The sequence below is a fragment of the Silurus meridionalis genome, chromosome 7, assembly GCF_014805685.1.
Source record: "Silurus meridionalis isolate SWU-2019-XX chromosome 7, ASM1480568v1, whole genome shotgun sequence".
Lineage (NCBI taxonomy): Eukaryota > Metazoa > Chordata > Actinopteri > Siluriformes > Siluridae > Silurus > Silurus meridionalis.
Genome location: NC_060890.1, coordinates 6,161,235 through 6,179,748, shown reverse-complemented (window position 1 = coordinate 6,179,748; position 18,514 = coordinate 6,161,235). Strand labels below are relative to the sequence as shown.

At 40.4% G+C, this 18,514-nt stretch overlaps 1 protein-coding gene and 1 long non-coding RNA gene across 2 annotated transcripts; one reads left to right on the top strand and one right to left on the bottom strand.

Annotated features, from left to right (window-relative positions):
- Nucleotides 1–1,035: 1,035 nt before the first annotated feature.
- Nucleotides 1,036–1,950, top strand: LOC124388412. The gene is made up of 3 exons (XR_006926411.1): nucleotides 1,036–1,164; nucleotides 1,285–1,353; nucleotides 1,464–1,950. It is a non-coding gene; the product is annotated as an uncharacterized LOC124388412 (long non-coding RNA).
- A 10,095-nt stretch (nucleotides 1,951–12,045) lies between these two features.
- On the bottom strand, nucleotides 12,046–18,293 carry LOC124389131 (sulfotransferase 2B1-like). The gene is made up of 6 exons (XM_046854425.1): nucleotides 18,155–18,293; nucleotides 14,807–15,018; nucleotides 13,249–13,375; nucleotides 12,824–12,918; nucleotides 12,482–12,662; nucleotides 12,046–12,172 (listed from the first exon to the last, which is right to left on the bottom strand). The coding sequence occupies exons 1-6, from the start codon at nucleotides 18,291–18,293 to the stop codon at nucleotides 12,063–12,065; spliced, it is 864 nt and encodes a 287-aa protein (XP_046710381.1). The 3' UTR covers nucleotides 12,046–12,062.
- Nucleotides 18,294–18,514: the final 221 nt, after the last annotated feature.

Below are 18,514 nucleotides of genomic sequence, written 5' to 3'. Positions count from 1 at the left end.
TCAGTTGTGTAAACTGTATGGTATACAGAAAAGTCGCACTACCCCTTACCATCCTCAGGGTAATGGGCAGTGCGAACGTTTTAATCGAACCCTACATGACCTATTGCGTACTTTGCCTCCTAAAAAAAAAGAAGCAGTGGCCTCAACATTTGCCGCAGCTTGTCTATGCATATAACACCACAGTGCATCATTCTACAGGTGTGAGTCCATATTTCCTTATGTTTGGATCCGAACCCAGATTGCCAGTTGATTTTTGTTGAATAATCATTTGGAGATGACTGTGGAAGCACCTGAACAGTGAATTGTGAAACATCAGGATAGACTTCAGGTGGCATATGGGGAAGTGCAAAAAAGGCTGAGTGATAGGGTTGCCCGACGTAACCAGCGCCATAAGAGTAGGGTAAATGATAAAGGGTTTTGTGAGGGTAAGTTGGTTTATTTAAGAAACCATCAACGTGAGCGAAATAAAATCCAGGACATGTATGATTCATGTTTGTATAAGGTTGTTCGGGCACCAGGTGAGCAGAGTGCAATATATTCAGTTGCCCCGTTGTCTCGGGAAGGGATGGCAAAGCAGGTGCATCGGTCAGAAATGCGTAAGGCATTCTATGAACCTGTAGTTGAAGATGTGGGCCCTCCTGTTCTTAGTGGAGTGTCTAATTCTAACGAAAGGGCTGGTACTGATTCTGCTTTGGAAAGGGATTCTGCCTCAGATAGTCATTCTGTATCGGTTGTAGTATTGCATAATGATTGTCATTTGGTTCCTTTAAGTGTTGGCAGTGAGGACCGCTTAGAGTGTTCTTTTGTCTTAGGGGAGCAGCCGTTGAGCTTGGGGCGTCCGAAAAGAAGTACAGCAGGCCAGCATTCAAACCCTTATAGACTACCAAGAACTGTGGCTGTGGCAGCAGTTAGTGAAGATTCGGATTGAAGAATGAATGTGTTATTTTGGAATTTTACTTATTGTTATCGTCAGGTCGCCGATTCATTTGGGGGGATAGAATGTAGCCAGGCAAGCACCTACCAGTAGGGGTGTGGTTGGCTAATTATTCCAAGACTTTTTAAGCAGGCACTGGGCAAGAGGCCTCGAAATGTGGGCCCTGTTTTGAAAGCACATGGGCTATAGTGCTGCTTTGTTTGGTTGTGTTTGAAGTTGCCCTAGAGGAGGTAGGCCAAGTTTGTTTAATTTGTTTATTTAGATTGATTTATTTTTGATTGTATGAAAAAATTGTTTTTGTTTATTTAGTTTTAGATAAATTTAGCAATGCTGACTGTGTATGTTGACAGCTGCTGGTGTAGATCTGGATAAATGCTTGAACATTAACTGATTGGTATATCTGCTATATGCCAATGAAGGTAAATTATTTAATATTTTAATTAAGTGTGTGCAGTTGGTAACCATGGTTTTAAATGTTTTGTGTTTTAAAGCAAATGATGTATTGTTAATTTTTGTTTTTCTGTTTTAGATTTATCAATTGCTGTTTCTCCCGTGTTTTTGTTTGGTCCCCTGATTGGCCGGTCTCAGGAGTGTGCTGCATGGTGGCAGCACGTGTATCGTGTGAATTGTTTGTGTACGAGTCCGGTTGGCTGGGGCTTTGTTTTTTTTGTATTCTTTTATTTTTATTGGTGATACCTTCCCAGCCTTATGCTGCCAGCTTAACTCATGGTGCTTGTATTTTGTGTGCGTGTGTGTGTGAATGCCTTTGTGTATGGGATTTAAGTTTGCTGTGGTTATTGCCTTTTGAGTGTTTAATGTAAGAGGGATGTCCCCCTATGCCTAAAGGTTTGCCGCACGCAACAAAAGCAGTCATTATAGGGAGAGAGTTGAGCTGGCTGTTAACCTCTTTGAGAGCTGGGACCAATTGTGGATGAGCTACTAGTATCAATTTGTTTAATGTTTAGGTGTTTTATGTATATTCTCTGTCCTATTTTGAAATAAATGTTTGTACATTAGCCATCTGAAGGGTTTCGTTTTTGGGCCTGTGCTCTAAACAGGTTTCTTTCTCCTTCGAGTTCGTTTCGAAGGACGATCCAGAGTCCTCCATCGCAACTTATTAATACCTTGTGATCACCTACCCCTTTAAAATGCTCTGCCTTTAAAGATCAGACCCAAATGTTCATTGGGAAAGCCTCAAATCAGCCATGTGGAATCTGATGATTAGAGTGAAGATGTTCATTAAAGCATCCAACTATCCTTCATCACTCTGAAAAGAAGCCAGTACCTCCAGGATCCCAGGGTGGAGAAAGCTCCACTGCTGAAACTGAGTCATGCACTATAACCAGCGAAACTTGTGGTTGTACTGGGGCAGGTCATTTAGTGTGCTTGTTTGCCATTGTACCAGTTAGTTACCGTATTTTCCGGACTATAAGCCGCTACTTTTTTCCCACGCTTTGAACCCCGCGGCTTAAACAACGAATCGGCTAATTTATGGATTTTTCCTGGGTTTTTCCCGGTTTCACAAGCTTCAAGCCAAAAAAACTGAGCGACATAACATTAGAACAATGAAATTGCCAAACGGGTTCAGGTGAACCAATAAAACTCTTTATATTAAATCATGCTCCTACTGAATTGTCCCGCACCACATCATAAATATGGATGAGGTTCCCCTGACGTTTGACCTGCCTCTCAATCGGACTGGCAACAGGAAATGCGAATCATTCATCACGCTAAAACAACCAGGCATGAAAAAAACGCAATTCACCTGTGTTCTGAGCTGCACGGCATGGGGAGAAAAGATTCACCGGTGATTTTTAAACGCAAGACAATGCCAAAAGAGAAACTCCCGAGAGAAATTGTTGTTATAGGAAGGAGGAAGACAGTGAACAATTACTTTCTTGGTAGGCTACTGTTTAGATACAAGCCGTGTAACAGACACTGTCTTTCATTAAAGCCTGTGTAAAGTTAATTAGTTTCACTGTAGACAGGTGCGGCTTATTTATGTTCAAAATAAAAATCTTTGTAAAATTCAGACATTTTGTACAGAACAACTAATGAAGGAACTAAGGTTGACTGGTAGGAAAACAAACTTCTTCTTTGTACTATTGGACAGGAAAAGTCTGTTAGTACATTTTCACCCAATTGGAAGTAAGTGAACTAAATGAGAATAATTTTGTGGATCTCCCTCAGGTGTTCTCACAAAGAGAGATTCCAGTTAAAAAGGAAAATATTCTGTTACAGAAGGATGTTAAGAAATGGAGGTACCTTGATCTCAGATCGATGCAGGTATTGATGTACTCATAGAAACTAATGTACCAAAGATTCTTGAGCCATGGAAAGTCATCAACAGCAGAGGTAATGGACCTTACACTGTCAAGACCATACTGGGCTGAATTGTAAATGGACCTTGAGAGAGAGAGAGAGAGAGAGAGAGAGAGAGAGAGAGAGAGAGAGAGAACATCCAAACTAGCAGAAGCACAGGATGGCCACAGGTTATGGCAAATAAGTTTTCAACAGAAAATGAGTTATGATTTTCATGAGTGTAAGCAAGCTGAAAAATTGGAATTGTCCTTAGAGGACAGGCAGTTTATGGAGTCAGTATCACAGTCCGTAGAGCTTGTTGATGGACATTATAGCATTGATTTTCCTTTTAAGACAAAGGATGACAATGGAACGAATTTCCCTGGGGCAGAAAGAGAGTTGTGAAAGGCCATACAAAGTTTGAATAATGATGGGGTCGAAGCAGCATTGCTTGCAAAGAGGGTGCAGTGGAGTTTTAACCCCCAACTGCATCCCACCATGGTGAAATCTGGGAATGGCAAATACAAACCATTCGATAAATTCTAAACTCCACTGTAATGCAGCAGTCTTTTGATGAAAAAAAGTCTTCAAGCGTTCTTATGTGAGCTGGAGGCATTCATTAATAGTTGTCCCATTGCTAGGGTGTCCAAGGGGGCCCTTACTCCAAATCATTTGTTGCTTCTGAAAGTAAAACCATCAATATCTTCTGGGGGTTTTTGACAAAGCAGACCTAGCTTTGTTTGCTTTTAGAAACGGATGTATAGTCTCTTTTGCAATATTCTAATTTAAGGATCTGTTACAGATTTACTGCCTACTTTCAGATTGTCAGGGATCCACCTGCCACGCCCCTTTTGGTGGCTCTCTATGCCTCTGCTTTCCCTAGAGCTCCAGGTTTAACCATGCACACCTGGGGCTCATCATCAATCATGCCTCCACTCTCTCTGGAGCTCCAGGTCTAATCACACTCACCTGGGGCTCATCATCACTCCACCCCGCTCCTACATAAACCCCTCATTTACACCCACTCCCCGTTCGTTATTGTATGTGTTGGACTTAACTTGCTGCATGCTTTCGTGTTCCGGGTTTCACACGGGACTCTGTGTCCATCCCTTTCGGACTTCACAATCCCGTACCGGCTGCGCTCGGATCAGCTACGCTTCTCCTCAAACGCACCTCGGACTTACTCAACCGAAGGACTGCCGTGTGTGTGCTTGTGTGTATCTCTCTCCCTCACTCTTGCTATTAAAACCCGAGCGAGCTGTACTCCGGCTTTCGCCTCCTGTTTCGCTCGCACCCTGACAGAATAACTAACCTCCTGAAAAGGATTATGTAAAAAAAAAAAAAATATATATATATATATATATATATATATATATATATATATATTATATATATATATATATATATAATAAAAATACAAATAAAAAATGTAAGAAAGACAGGCATACGATCGGGTTGCTGCCGTGGTCCCGGCGCGATCCAAACCTCGGATGGAGGATACGCTGTGCCAGCGATGGCCAAGCTCCGCCTCTGGAAACACCCGGAAGCACGCAGCCGATTCATCCTCGCCGGCTCGGGAACGTGCAAGCACGGCCGCGCCACGCCCCCTCTGCGAGTCTTATGGAATTCCTGGCTCACTTTTCCAGCGATATGGCAGAGTGGAGCGTTTTTATATAGAGCGTGGGTGAATATATGAGTTTCTATCCCTCTTCTTACACCACCGAAACAGCTAAACACGCTCCATATCTCTCTCTTGTCTGGAGACTCTCTCTCTCTCTCGACAGTAAGCTGTGGAGCGCATTCGGAGGGGATTTCCGCTCGTGTACTCAATTCATTGAGCTTCTCATGGGGATGTTCGGGATGAATCCGGCGTATCTGCTTTGCAACCCTCTCGATATTGAGCAGGCTCCGCCCCAGGGTTTTCAGGAGGACTTTTTTCCACTCCAGGGTTTCCACGAGCGCTCCGCTCCGCCCCTGGGTTTCCACGAGCTCTGTTGGTGACGTCTCGCCCCAGAGCTCCTCCTTCGGCTCCTCCTTCCTACATAAACCCCTCATTCACACCCACTCCCTGTTCATTATTTTATGTGTTGGACTTTACTTGCTGCATGCTTTCGTGTTCCGGGTTTCACACGTTCAGACTTCACAACCCCGTACCGGCTGCGCTTCTCCTGCGCATCTCGGATCAGCTATGCTTCTCCTCAAATGCACCTCAGACTTACTCAACCGAAGGACTGCAGTGTGCATGTGTGTGTGTGGGCCGGTGTGTGTGTGTGCTTGCCGTGGAGGTTGCTCAGCCTCTGGACTCCGCTGTGGGCGCAGCTTAGTCCCTGTCCTATGCCGGAGCATCCTCTCCGCCTCCGGCCTCCGCTGAAGACATCTCTCCGTCCCCAGTCTCTGCTGCAGGCGGGTTTGACCAGGTCCCTTTTGACCCTGGACGGACACCGGGGTCCTCTTCCGAGTGCCCTGGCCCTCTGGGCATCGGTGGGTTTGGGGCGTCAGGTGCCGCCCCCTCTGGGATCCACCTGCCAGGCCCCCTTTGGTGGCTCTTTATGCCTCCGATCTCCCTAGAGCTCCAGGTTTAACCACACACACATGGGGCTCATCATCAATCATGCCTTCACTCTCTTTGAAACTCCAGACCTAATCACGCTCACCTGGGGCTCATCCTCACTCCACCCCGCTCCTACATAAACCCCTCATTCACACCCACTCCCTGTTCGTTATTGTATGTGTTGGACTTTACTTGCTGCATGCTTTCGTGTTCCGGGTTTCACACGTTCGGACTTCACAATCCCGTACCGGCTGCGCTTCTCCTGCGCATCTCGGATCAGCTACGCTTCTCCTCAAATGCACCTCAGACTTACTCAACCGAAGGACTGCAGTGTGCATGTGTGTGTGCACCCGTGTGTGCTTGTGTGTATCTCTCTCCCTTACTCTTGCTATTAAAACCCGAGCAAGCTGTACTCCGGCTTCCGCCTACTGTTTTTATCCGTGTAATAAAACACTAGTACGTGATAATAATTTCCCCTCCAGCAGGGTATAATCCGGGGCAGTCCTCCAGATCGCCAGTCTGGACCCTCCGCACTTATTTATATTTCTCCTGTAGGAGGAAAAGCACGTGTAGATGATCAAATTTACATAAATCTGCCCCATCAGGACTGGAATCAGTGTACGATACACAATACAGCAAGAGGTAGAGTACAACACATTACACACAATATCCTAAGATAGATAGACAGACAGTAGATAGATAGATAGATAGATAGATAGATAGATAGATAGATGAGGCACACTCTGTTCCGCACTGTTTTTATGTCTGCACAAAACACACAGAGAATGTGAGAGAGACACAGAAGGATAGACAAATATGATGTCCTCATTTTAAGATACATGATACTTATTATTAAGATTCATGATACTTTCATTATAATTGGCAATTTCATAATAATTTTGTAAAAACATCAGAATGAGGTAATAAAAACAGCATGGTTTGAAATAAGCATATATCATTTATATATTATATAAAATAATCACTTACTATTTTTTTTTTTTTTACTTGTTACCTCAATTATGACTTGCATACTGAAGTTATGGCATGGTATATGTATATGGACTAGAGTTTTCCGTTTCCTGTGCTTGCTAGATAAACTCGCTTTCTCCTGTAGGATATTACTCATTGACAGTTCCCAACCTTTAGAGAGAATTTTCTAGCAGTTTTCTAGCAGTTGTTGCATGATTCAGCAATCATTTTTATATATATATATATATATATATATATATATATATATGACAGTCCCTGACAAAAGTCTTGTCGCTTATCTATTTTGTAGAAACACCTGCTATTAACTTGACTTTTAATTAACCAATTGGTGTTAGAAATAGCTCATATGAAAAGCTAAAACCCTCCTGTTTAATGCACTGAAATAAATTAGTTTCACTGAAAAAAGATTTATCATTTAATCAAGACAGAAAGGTGTCAGTGGGCACGGGTGCAACGGTAGGTGCAGAGTGACTGGATGGGAGGACCCAAATGCAGGATGCACACAAGGTTATGGGGAAAAAACGGAATTTAATAATTAAAGCAAGGGGCAAAGGTAAAAACAGAATCCAAAACAATCCAGGGTCAAAACAGGCAAACAGGGCAATGCAGGAAAAGACAAAACCAAATCCAAAAGAGTCCAAAAATCCAGAAACCGGCAAAACAGTACAATACAGGGCAGAGCAAAACATAAACCAAAACAGTCCAAACTTCAAAACCAGAGGCAGGGCGGAACAGAGGTCAAGGACAGGCGCAGTGTGCCCAGGAGATCCTGACAGTACCCCCCCCCTCCACGACCGTCTCCAGACAGCCTCGCTCCGACCAACGCCGTGGTAGTAAAAGGCAGCAGACAATAGAGGCAAGGCCTCGCAATCTGCCAAGGGTGGGTGGAGGTGGAGGTGAGGGAAATGCTGGAAAGGCACAATAATCCTGTGGCATGGGGTAAGTGAAGTGCCAACGGTGGACACAGCGGGGCTTGAGGCGAACTGCTACGGGGTACAATGCATTGAAGGTCAGGAAAGGCCATGCGGGCTCCAGTAGGTTTCCTGCAATATTTGCGGCGACTGTGGTGTAATTCAACAGAAGATTCATCTGAAAAATCCACCTTCTGCCACTTTTTCAGCTTCCATCCTTTTAGCAGGCTGTGGGCCTTGGCAAATGCCACACGGTTTTTTAATTTTCTTTTGTTTAGTGCTGGCTTCTGGGCACTGATTCGACCATGGAGGCCATTTCGAGATAGAATCCGACAAACTGTTCTGGTTGACACAGGGACTTCAGGTGACCAGGTCTCATGAAGCTCTGCTGCAGTGGAAAATGGGCTGGCCTTGGATTTTCGAGCCAACAAACGGTCCTCTCGAGCAGTTGTCTTGCGGGGTCTGCCTGACCTGGGCTTGTCAAAAACGTCTCCAGTGTCTTCAAATCTTTTTTTTATCCTCTGTACTTGACGCTGAGACACATTGAAGGTGTCTGCCACATCAGCAGTGGATCTGGTCTTCAGCCTCTTGATATTCAAAACTTTAGTCTCAAGGGTGAATCTTAGGCATGTTTGCAGAGGTCTACTTGCAGTTGATGTGAAGGTCTAGGGGCACCGTATCATGGCCGACCCTGCGCTCTGACCCCAGCTTCCAAGCAAGCTGGGATATGCGAAGAACAAAATTTCACTGTGCTGTAATGTATATGTGACAAATAAAGAGCTATTCTCCTCTCTCTCTCTCTCTCTCTCTCTCTCTCTCTCTCTCTCTCTCTCTATATATATATATATATTAAATATACACACACCTTCTCATTCAAAGAGTTTTCTTTATTTTCATGACTATGAAAATTGTAGATTCACACTGAAGGCATCAAAACTATGAATTAACACGTGGAATATAATATAAACCCCTCACTCACCCACAATCCCGGTCCGTTATTATACGTTCATGCGTGGTCATGTAGGTTCATGGTGGTGTATGTTCGTGTTTATGCTTTTCCCGCCACTTGCCTTCTTCTCCTGGACTCCTTGCTCACTCCACGGCCGCGTTTGCCTTCCCCAGCGCACCTCGGACTACCGACGCTTCTCCGTCGCTTCCCCCGTGCCGCGCTTCCTCCTTAACGCACCGTGGATGTTATCATTGTACTGCCGTTTGACGGATTATCCCGATCTAACCAGGTATTTTGTGTTGGCTCTGCCTTTTGCTAAATAAAGTTTATGTTTGGCGTTACTCCGGCTTCTGCCTCCGTACCTTGCCTAACAATAACACTTAATTATTAGACAATTTTAATGAGATAAACCTTGATTAGAAATGTTAAAACTAGCGTTTTGAGCAGCTCGCGGTTGCTCACGAGCCGATCTGAATGAGAGTCGACGGTCGGAATGAAAGTCGCGAGCATGCGAGGTCGCGAGCGCTGAGGCCGCGAGCTCCGAGGTTCCACTGTACTGTAGCTTGAAAAGGTGTTCAAATAAAAAAATCAATGCAAACCAATAGATTAGCATTTTTTCCAAATGTACCTTTTCCTTCAAATGAATAGAATGGTTGAATATTAATACAAATGTCACCCCAGCTCCTCATAATGTTTACATTTTATCATTAATGAAAAAAAGAATGTGATACACTGTTTTTTTTTTTCTTCAATTGCTTCTTTATTTCAGATAAACAGGTTAAAATTTGTTGTGTATTACGATTTTGTAGTTCAATCAACACAGAAAGTCAACAATTATGCAATGAACAAATATGCAGAAGAATCATCAATAACATGAATCAGAAAATGAATTGATAAATGATTACAATACCTCGATAAGTCTCTTGTCAAATGTTCAATGGAATAGTCAAACAATTTATTAGTTGATCAGGGTTTACATATTCAAAGTCTGTATGTTTTACTTTTAGGCAGAGGTTTAATGTCCTTTTCTCTGTGTGCTCTCTATCAAAAGCTTCACTTGATGCTGCGTTTCATAATGCTTTCAACATTCAACATTCTATGTTTCACTGACTGTGAAGCATCAGTGTCAAACACGCCAAAAATTTGGTTTAAATAACCTCGGCAGGTGACATCATCTGAATGCTATAAATAGATGCAACACGGACACACCTTCAGGTTTCCAGGTTTAATTTAGACTGGACAAAGGAGTGAAAGTACCCCAGACACTCCAAGCCAGACAGATTTCTGTTGGGTGGCCAGGAGTAGGGACCCTAACAATGGCCTCTCCCATTTTTTTTTTTCCTGATCGTCAAAGTAAGATCATCTCGTTTACTATGAGTCTTATAGTATTCAGACTCGCTCTGTACTTAATGTCAACAGTCTGCTACAAGGACTCAGGACTACAGTTGGCATTTGTTCACCATCACTGCACACGCCAACATCGTTTAACTGTATTAAATGGACATTCGGTGCCACCCAGATGAGGATAATCTCAGGAAGTTTTTCCTAGCCACAATTGCAAACAGCTTGCTCATTAGGGACAAACTTTCACTTATAAAGAACAATCTTATTAATTTTTCCTTACCATATTATCTGTGTAATGCTGCTTTGAGACAATGTCCATTGTTAAAAGTGCTACACAAAAATTGTTTTTAATTTAATTGAATATTTATTATTCCTCTCATGTCTTCGTACCTACAGTGTCGAATTTATTCGACTATCATGGGTGGAAGGGTGCAGGAGTATACAATGATGTCCCAGGTGAAATAGATGAATGTCATCCCTTTCCTGACAGTGTGCCATGGCTTAGAAGTCACCCACCACACCAAGCCATACAAAGCTACACCTGCACTGGTGGGGAAGGTGTTTCAGGCAGTGGGTCACCATAGCGGTTTTAAAGTTGTATCTGCTAAAAGACCTGAGCAACGGAGGAGCAGGGAATTAGCGGGTAAGCATATTCAGAGCTACGCCAAGCCATGAATCTGTGTCTGCATGATAGTTTGTGCATCGTACTATGTACTTCACGTTCGTTGACACAAGAACTGCAAGCTCTGCTGGATAAAGGGGCTATTCCCTTGCCAGAAAGTCAGGCTACTACAGTTTCAAGTTCCCAAGGAAATAGGGGGTTGCATCCAATTTTAGATCTTTGCGGTTTGAGCCGTTACATTTAAGTTTAAAAAAAGTTTTAAATGCTGACAGTCAAAAGGACTGCATTTCAGATCCAATCTAGGGATTGATAATCTGCTCTAAAAAAATTTTTTGCCACAACTTAGAATGTCCCTGCAGTTCGTTATCGGGGGTGAAGCTTACCAGTATCAGGTTCTTCAGTTCAGCCTAGCCTTGTCACTCTGAACACATACAGAGAACGTATGGATGCAGTACTTGCTTCTCTGTGATCCCAGGGCACCTGCATTCCAAACTGAATAGACAGCTGGCTGATTTTGGTCCAGCATCCACGGGTATAACTTGGGCCTCCTGCACATGAGACCATTTTAGGTTGTGGCTCAGAGATTTCATCCCCTGAAAGGTAAGGGTTACTACGGTAGGCTTTGTACCCTTACAATTTGTTTCAGTCCCTGGTATTACAAGATTTTAAGAGTCAGACTCTGTGTAGTACAAACTATTCAAAGTGCTAGCCCCCCACTAGAAAAAGCTATGTCCTTAGATAGCATGCTTTGGAGGTTGGTGTATGACACACCATGGACACACCATGCAGGCCCAGTTCACCGCCAACTTGTTTCAGTGCTACAGGTACTTTCAGGGTTTATGTAGCCATCATTTTGGCTTGTCATGCTCTGAATAACGGGCTCTTTGTAGTCAAGTACCCCCTGGTCATCCACTTTATCCATGGAGTGACTAAGCCAACCACCAAAGGTCAACTACAGTCCCTGTATGGAACTTAGCTGTAGTGGCTGAAAAAAAATTTCCCCGAAGCATTATGAAACGCAGCATCTTGATCCCGCTTTTTCAGGAAACAGTAAGCCGAGACGTTCCTGTATTTTTTCCAACACCTAATCATAACAAACTGCACACATATGTGACAAATGAAATTTGATTTGATTTGATTTGATATCACTATATTTTATCGATAAATGAATTTGAAATATGACATGGTATCTCATAATTTTGACATATACTCTTAATTATGACTTAGCCCCTTAAAGATATGACTTTGTACTTCATAATTATGGCATAAAACAAACATTTTTCTTGTATCCCATAATTATGATTCAGTACCTTATTATTAAAGCAAAGTATCTTAAAACTATGTCTTTCAATTTCAGTTACAGTGTGGTATGTCAGAATTAATACTTGTAATTGTCTTAAATGTATTGCTTGAAAAGATAATTTTCTATGAAGTTTGCTAGCATTAAGAATTTGGTGCATTTAATCCCAGACAAAATTGTACTTGACATCTTTCATGCTCTCTTTGTAAAAAGTATTAAATTTCTCCACTTGGGCTTTAGTGAGAAGGTTCTTCCAGTCACCAGCTATTCCTAAAAGAAGACACAAAGACATTGAGGTATTTACACAATGTGTCACAAGCTCCAAGACTCCACCAAGACTTTGTTTCTTAGAAGCGACATGCAAAATGTGTTTGGAGTGGGAAGTGGTAGCTCAGTGGTTAAAGTGTTGGATGTGTGATCAGAAGGTCATGAGTTCAAATCCTTGCACCACCAAACTGCCACCGATGGGGCTCTTGAGCAAGGCCCTTAATCCTCAACTGCTCAAACTGTGTAAATTCTATAATTCTTAATCGAGCTAGGTAAGGGTGTCTGCCAAATGCCGTAAAGGTTTTGCTTTACCTTTCCTAAGAAATTCGGATTTCTTTTGATCCATGAACTCCACTGGAACCAGAGAGTAGTTGGACATCTTGTTGTGCTTCATGTTCTTGAACAGACAGTTCTCAGCTATTTTCTTAATCACTTCCGGGCTCAAAGGCTTTCCCAGGAACTGGGCGATTTTCGTGACCGAGCCTTTCAAGTCCTACATGGTATATTTGATCATGACTACGATTAGGTCTGGGTATAACAATATACATGCACACATAGAGCTTTATTATAAATGAAAGTTAGAGGTTATAATGGAGACTAACATATGATCCAAAGACATAATGTGTAGCAGGAGATGTGCTGCAAAATGCTTACCTGTATCATCTCCTCATATGAAATGTAGAAAATGCGGTCTTGGTCTTTTGCGTTGAGCCAGCCTTTTACATGTTCAAACCAGGAACCAAACAATACTGTGAATAAAAAGTCCAGTGACCAAAAAAAAAGAAAACCATATATTGTCCATTTCAAAGCATATTCTTTACGCTCAGGTAACTGCACCTGAATGATTAATTAACTATAGTGAAATTATATGAAAACAATCCCTGGAGTTATTACATGCTAATTAATCAGCTTCTTGTTTATTACATATAGATAAAACATAAAAGTGTAAATATCCTGATTTGCTATAGATTATATCCTATATTTCAACTAAACTTCACCTTTTTATCAGTTTCATAGCAGCCTCTTAAAAGCCAGGCTTAAAACGTGAAGTAAAAAAAAATTTGAAATAATAGTTTTACTTTTGCCGTTCAGAAACTTTTCCAGAAACTTATCAGCAGTGCCCGGATTCACCAGGTAGGGAGCCATCCCGTAGAAGTAGAAGGAGGATGTAAACACATCCTTAGGGTTTCGTATTACATAAATGATCTGAAAAAGTGAGTGGAGACAAGCTGTACATTTACCCATGTACTGGAATGCTAATGGAATGTTAATTCAACTATACTACTAGCATATATACATAATGATAAATGCATATATTACATAGTAACTTTATCACCATTTCAGCACTCTCTTTCAGCACCCTGTCGTACTCTTACTCTAAATCCACAAACACACAATGCAACTCCTTCGGACCTTCTCTATACTTCTCCATAAACATTCTCAAAGAAAATAATGTGTCTGTGGTGCACTTCCTCAGCATGAAACCATACTGTTGCTCACAGATGGCCACCTCTTCTCTCAGCCTGGCTTCCACTACTCTTTCCCATAACTTCATAATAGTCAAAATTTTGTTGAACAATCTGGATAAAAACTCCTCTGCCATCTCTCTTAAACATCTCCATGCTTCTACTGGTATGTCATCTGGTCCAACCAACTTTCAGCTCTTCATCCTCTAAATCGCTGCTCTCAATTCCTCCTTATTAATCCTTTCTACTTCCTGCTTCACAATCTCCACACCATCCAACCTTCTCTCTCGCTGATTTTCTGCTTGAATAAATCCCTCCGTCTCAACACACTCTCCTCACTAGTCAACACATTTTCATCTCCATACTTTCATACTTAATACAGCTTGGTCCCTCTGCCTGGCCAAACGATATAAATCCTTTTCTCCGTCCTTAGTGTCCAACTTCTCATACAGCTCCTCATATGCCTTTTCTTTTGCTTTTGCCACATCCCTCTTCACCTGCTACATATACTTGTACTCCTGCCTACTTTTCTCATATCTCTGCTGATCCTAATTCTGTTTCGCCAACCTCTTTCTCCTTATGCTTTCCTGCACGTCCTCATTTCACCACCATGTCTCATTGGCTTCCTTTCTATTCCAGATGTCACACCAAGTATCTTTCTAGCTGCCTCCCTTATCACTTCTGCAGTAGTTGCCCAATCATTCAGCACCTCTTCACCACCACCGAGCCCCTGTCTGACCTCTTCCCTGAACCTCACTTTACAGTCTTCCTCCTTCAGTTTCCACAATTTTTAGTCCTCACTCTCCTCCTCTTCTTCTTCACCTCCATAGCCATCATACAGACCACCATCCGATACTGTTTAGCTACACTGTCTCCTGCCAACACCTTACAGTCTCCAATCTCTTTCAGGTTTCATCTTCTACATAGAACATAGTCCACCTGTGTGCACCTTCCTCTGCTCTTATATATATATATATATATATATATATATATATATATATATATATATATATATATATATATATATATATACTAGTCAGATGTGTTTCTCGTTTGTAATCTAAAAATGTGTACAAATGCTTTTAGACATACTTGCATTTAAACAGGCACTGTACCTACACCATAACTTATCATTTTAGTCAGAACCTAATGAAAGAGTGTATAGTAATACTTTTGGCTTGACTTTAAAATAAGATTCATTCATCATGCTGTGATGGAGATGGGTTGTAAAGATGCGTGGAGAGGGCCTTTGCTCCAGATTGAGATTTTGTGCCCATGGCCCATCCAGCCATGGAACCCGGTCCCAGTTTGGTATGGTGTGCACCGGAGTGAGATCTCCCTCACTGTGGATCAAAGGAACGATCTCCTGCATCCATGTCGTTCCTACAGAGAATTAAAAACCCTCTTGAAAACAATAAATAACAATAAATACCTTCTGTCCGACCACTAATCTTGTGCATTTAGATTAATCGTAAATCTTATGAACTAATACTATTTAGTTATTTATATATACTAATAAATAATGTACTAACTCGTGGATATCCACTGTCAGACAATCAAAGGTTACTGAACATAAATATATTAGTGGGTGACAATATATAAATCAGATTTGTTAATTTTGTCTAAGGTGCACTTTGTTTTGAAGATTTTACTTAACTTTTTGTGTATAATCCCACCATCTCTCACCCACTAACAATACAGTTGTATTCAATTACCTGTAATTGTTCAGTATTTGCCAGTTGATTCTGGTTATCCATCTTCACACCTGTACAAATTCACTACAGCCGCCACGAGTCGCATTGAAGTACCGTCAACTCCCCTATTTTATTATTGGGCTACAGGTTCAGTCTGATGTACATAAAACTTTGCAGAATTTGTAAGTACAAAGTTTAAAGTAAAAAACAGCATAATACAATACATTTTAGAAAAAGCACAGAAAATAATTTTGTGATTCAGATCACTTTTGTTTTTGCAATATATTAAAAATGTTTCTTTTATTAAAATTGTATTATGTCATTGCACTTCAAATTGTAAATGTGGTATTTAAATTCTAAACCAGCATGTTTAATATTAAGATCCCCATGTGCTTTTTTGCGCTACACAGGAGACCCCACGTCCCCTTCCTTTTAAATATGTAACCAAGTGACGTTTTCTCTGAGTACATTGTGAACTTAAATGAGCTACTGTTTATGTTCATACAAGTAGATTTTTAAACCCGTAATTTTACTGGTAGACTTCCATCAATATAACAGGACTTTTACTTGAGTAGAATATTTCAGTACTCTTTCCACATCGAGGTGAAAGGTGGGTAAAGCAGTGGACAAATACAGCCAAATTTACACACATGTCAACCCTAAATTGATGAAACCAAACTGTCAATAACTTGGTTTGATTGTGTTACTAAATGTTGTACAATCAGTACTTGGGCTCTTGCCCATGAGGCAGGGTAATGGCTGTCTCTTTTACATGGTATAGTAATGTTTTATTACAATTTAATTGATAAGCCTACATATCTTTTACACAGACATGAAATAAGTTCCACTAGACTATGGAAGTCAATGATGTGCAAATATGTTGTCTACAAATAGCAAAATACAGTGTTCCACCGGAACTCCTAGGGTTTACGTTCTAAGACCCCCTGGAGTTCTGCAAATCCGCAAATACACTTAAGTAGAAGTACAGATACTCATTTTAAAATACTCGGGTAAAAGTTAAAGTACTGGATGTACTTTTTTTCTCAAGTTAAAGTAAAGAAGTTTGGGCTCTGACATGTACTTAAGTAAAAAAGTAGTCATTACTACTACCTGTTTTTGCGTCATGCTGGATGTCATAACTGGACGTCACATCATAGTAATATAATGCCTGTCAATCGAATAAAATATTATATATATCGCACGTTAATCGCACATTTCTATCTGTTCTAAATGTACCATATATTAATACTTTAAGCAACTCTAAGCAACATGGACATGGGGAAATATGGATGCTTTATGCACATGTATGTTTATTATTAGTGAAACCAAAGTCAACATAGAGAATTAAGACAAACAATTATTGTTAATGTTTTCAAGTAATTATAGTGGTTTAAATTACCTAAACACCAAACTATGTTTCCACACGGATGATTAATGAGGTGACACCGGAGAAACTGTATCTCTCCTAACTTTCATACTGATTACATAATCAGAGAATATTTGTTTTTAATGTGAACTGGTTTATGTAAAAGACATTTCGAGCTTTCTATACATATATTTATTAAGTCTGAGATTTCACTGAGATTCAGGTTGTTTAATTTATGTGTTTGTGAAGAGAGATGACAGAGACGGCAGAGAGCGCCCCCTGTCTGTTTTCTTTATTTTACAAAAGCACAGTGTTTTGTTGTTATTATGAGTGTATACAAATAAAAGTAGACCCTTTACAGATTCGAATGATTTATTTCTCTTATCTAGTAAAGAATGGATGTTGTAAATAAATGTATGTTGCGCTGAAGGTTTTAATTTCACCTTTTATATTTTTTATATTTAGTTGATTGATTTATGTATTTATATTTTTAATAAAAATGGTCAAACTGAAATACGCGCTGCATTGATAGCGCTTTAATACAATTTAGTACCGTTAAAATGAATTTGCGTTTGAATTTTGACAGCCTTGATAGATATTATATATATATATATATATATATATATATATATATATATATATATATATATATATATATATAATATAGAAAAAAATATTTTTTACATTTTGTTCCCTAATAAATGTATCCAGTCTGAACATCCACCATATAGAACACAAGCAGAGAAAACTTGAAGATGATCAGGTGATCAGGAATGTTTCTGTTCTCAGTCGTGTTTACATCACTGACTCCCTCATCCACGTTACCCCCAGACTTCTTGTTGCCTTCTGTCTGCTTATTGTGAGCTTTGTAAACTAGTCTACATCTAAAAGATCCACCAGAGAATTTAAAAAGCCGTGCAATTACAATAAATCGGTTAATGGGCTGAAATCGGCGCAATGGGGAAAAGAAAAAACATTTACATTTTACCAAATTAATAGATTAAACCTAAAGTAATGAGTCTGTTTTGAAAATGTAAGAAGTAGAAAATACAGATATTTGTGTAAAAATGTAATTAGTGAAAGTAAAAAGTTGTCCGAAAAATAAATAGTAAAGTAAAAATCTGACACCATAAAAATCTACTTAAGTACAGTAATGAAGTATTTGTACTTCTTTACCTCCCACCTCTGAAATCTACTAATGAAGAGCTGTGATGAAGGCTTTTTTTCTTCAAACGTTCAATTATGAAACGTTATTTACCTGCTTTTGATAGATTGCACCAATATTTGTTAATTAAAGTAAGGCAGTATAGTTCATGTCTAGTGAGTGGCCCAGTCCTTCGTATATGTTTCTTTATGTGGCCCTCAGGAAAAAAGTTTGGACACCTTTGCTGTAAACCCAAAAAGTCCACGATAAAAATCCTAAAAAAGGGAAAATGACAAAGTGGATAAAAACCCTTACCAGATTTCGGAAAAGTGACGATCATCACGTCGTCTGGCCAGAAAGTGAAATCCTCATAATATTTCAGACTCTCAGGGGGACGCATCTGTTTGGGCACATAAACCCCTTTATACTCACAATATAAATCTGCTTCAGTCATTTCAGCAAAGGCAAAAGAGAGACTGCGTGCTGCGCTCCTTTCTTTTGTCTGTGCTTCCAAATGAACTATGATCTTTGTCAGAAGTGGGAGGTAATGAAGTACAAATATGAGTTAATGTACTTAAGTAGATTTTTCTGGTATCAGTATTTTACTTCATTACTTATTTTTCTAACTTTTTACTTTTACTCATTACATTTTTACACAAATATCTGAACTTCAAT

Excerpts from the sequence above, each read along its gene's own strand:
- LOC124389131 (XM_046854425.1), bottom strand. The coding sequence starts at position 18,293 with ATGACTGAAGCAGATTTATATTGTGAGTATAAAGGGGTTTATGTGCCC. Across the intron at positions 13,376-14,806 it reads ATTTTAAAGTCAAGCCAAAA|ATCATTTATGTAATACGAAA; the intron begins GTATTACTATAC and ends TCACTTTTTCAG. Across the intron at positions 12,919-13,248 it reads AAAGTTTCTGAACGGCAAAA|TATTGTTTGGTTCCTGGTTT; the intron begins GTAAAACTATTA and ends TTTTATTCACAG.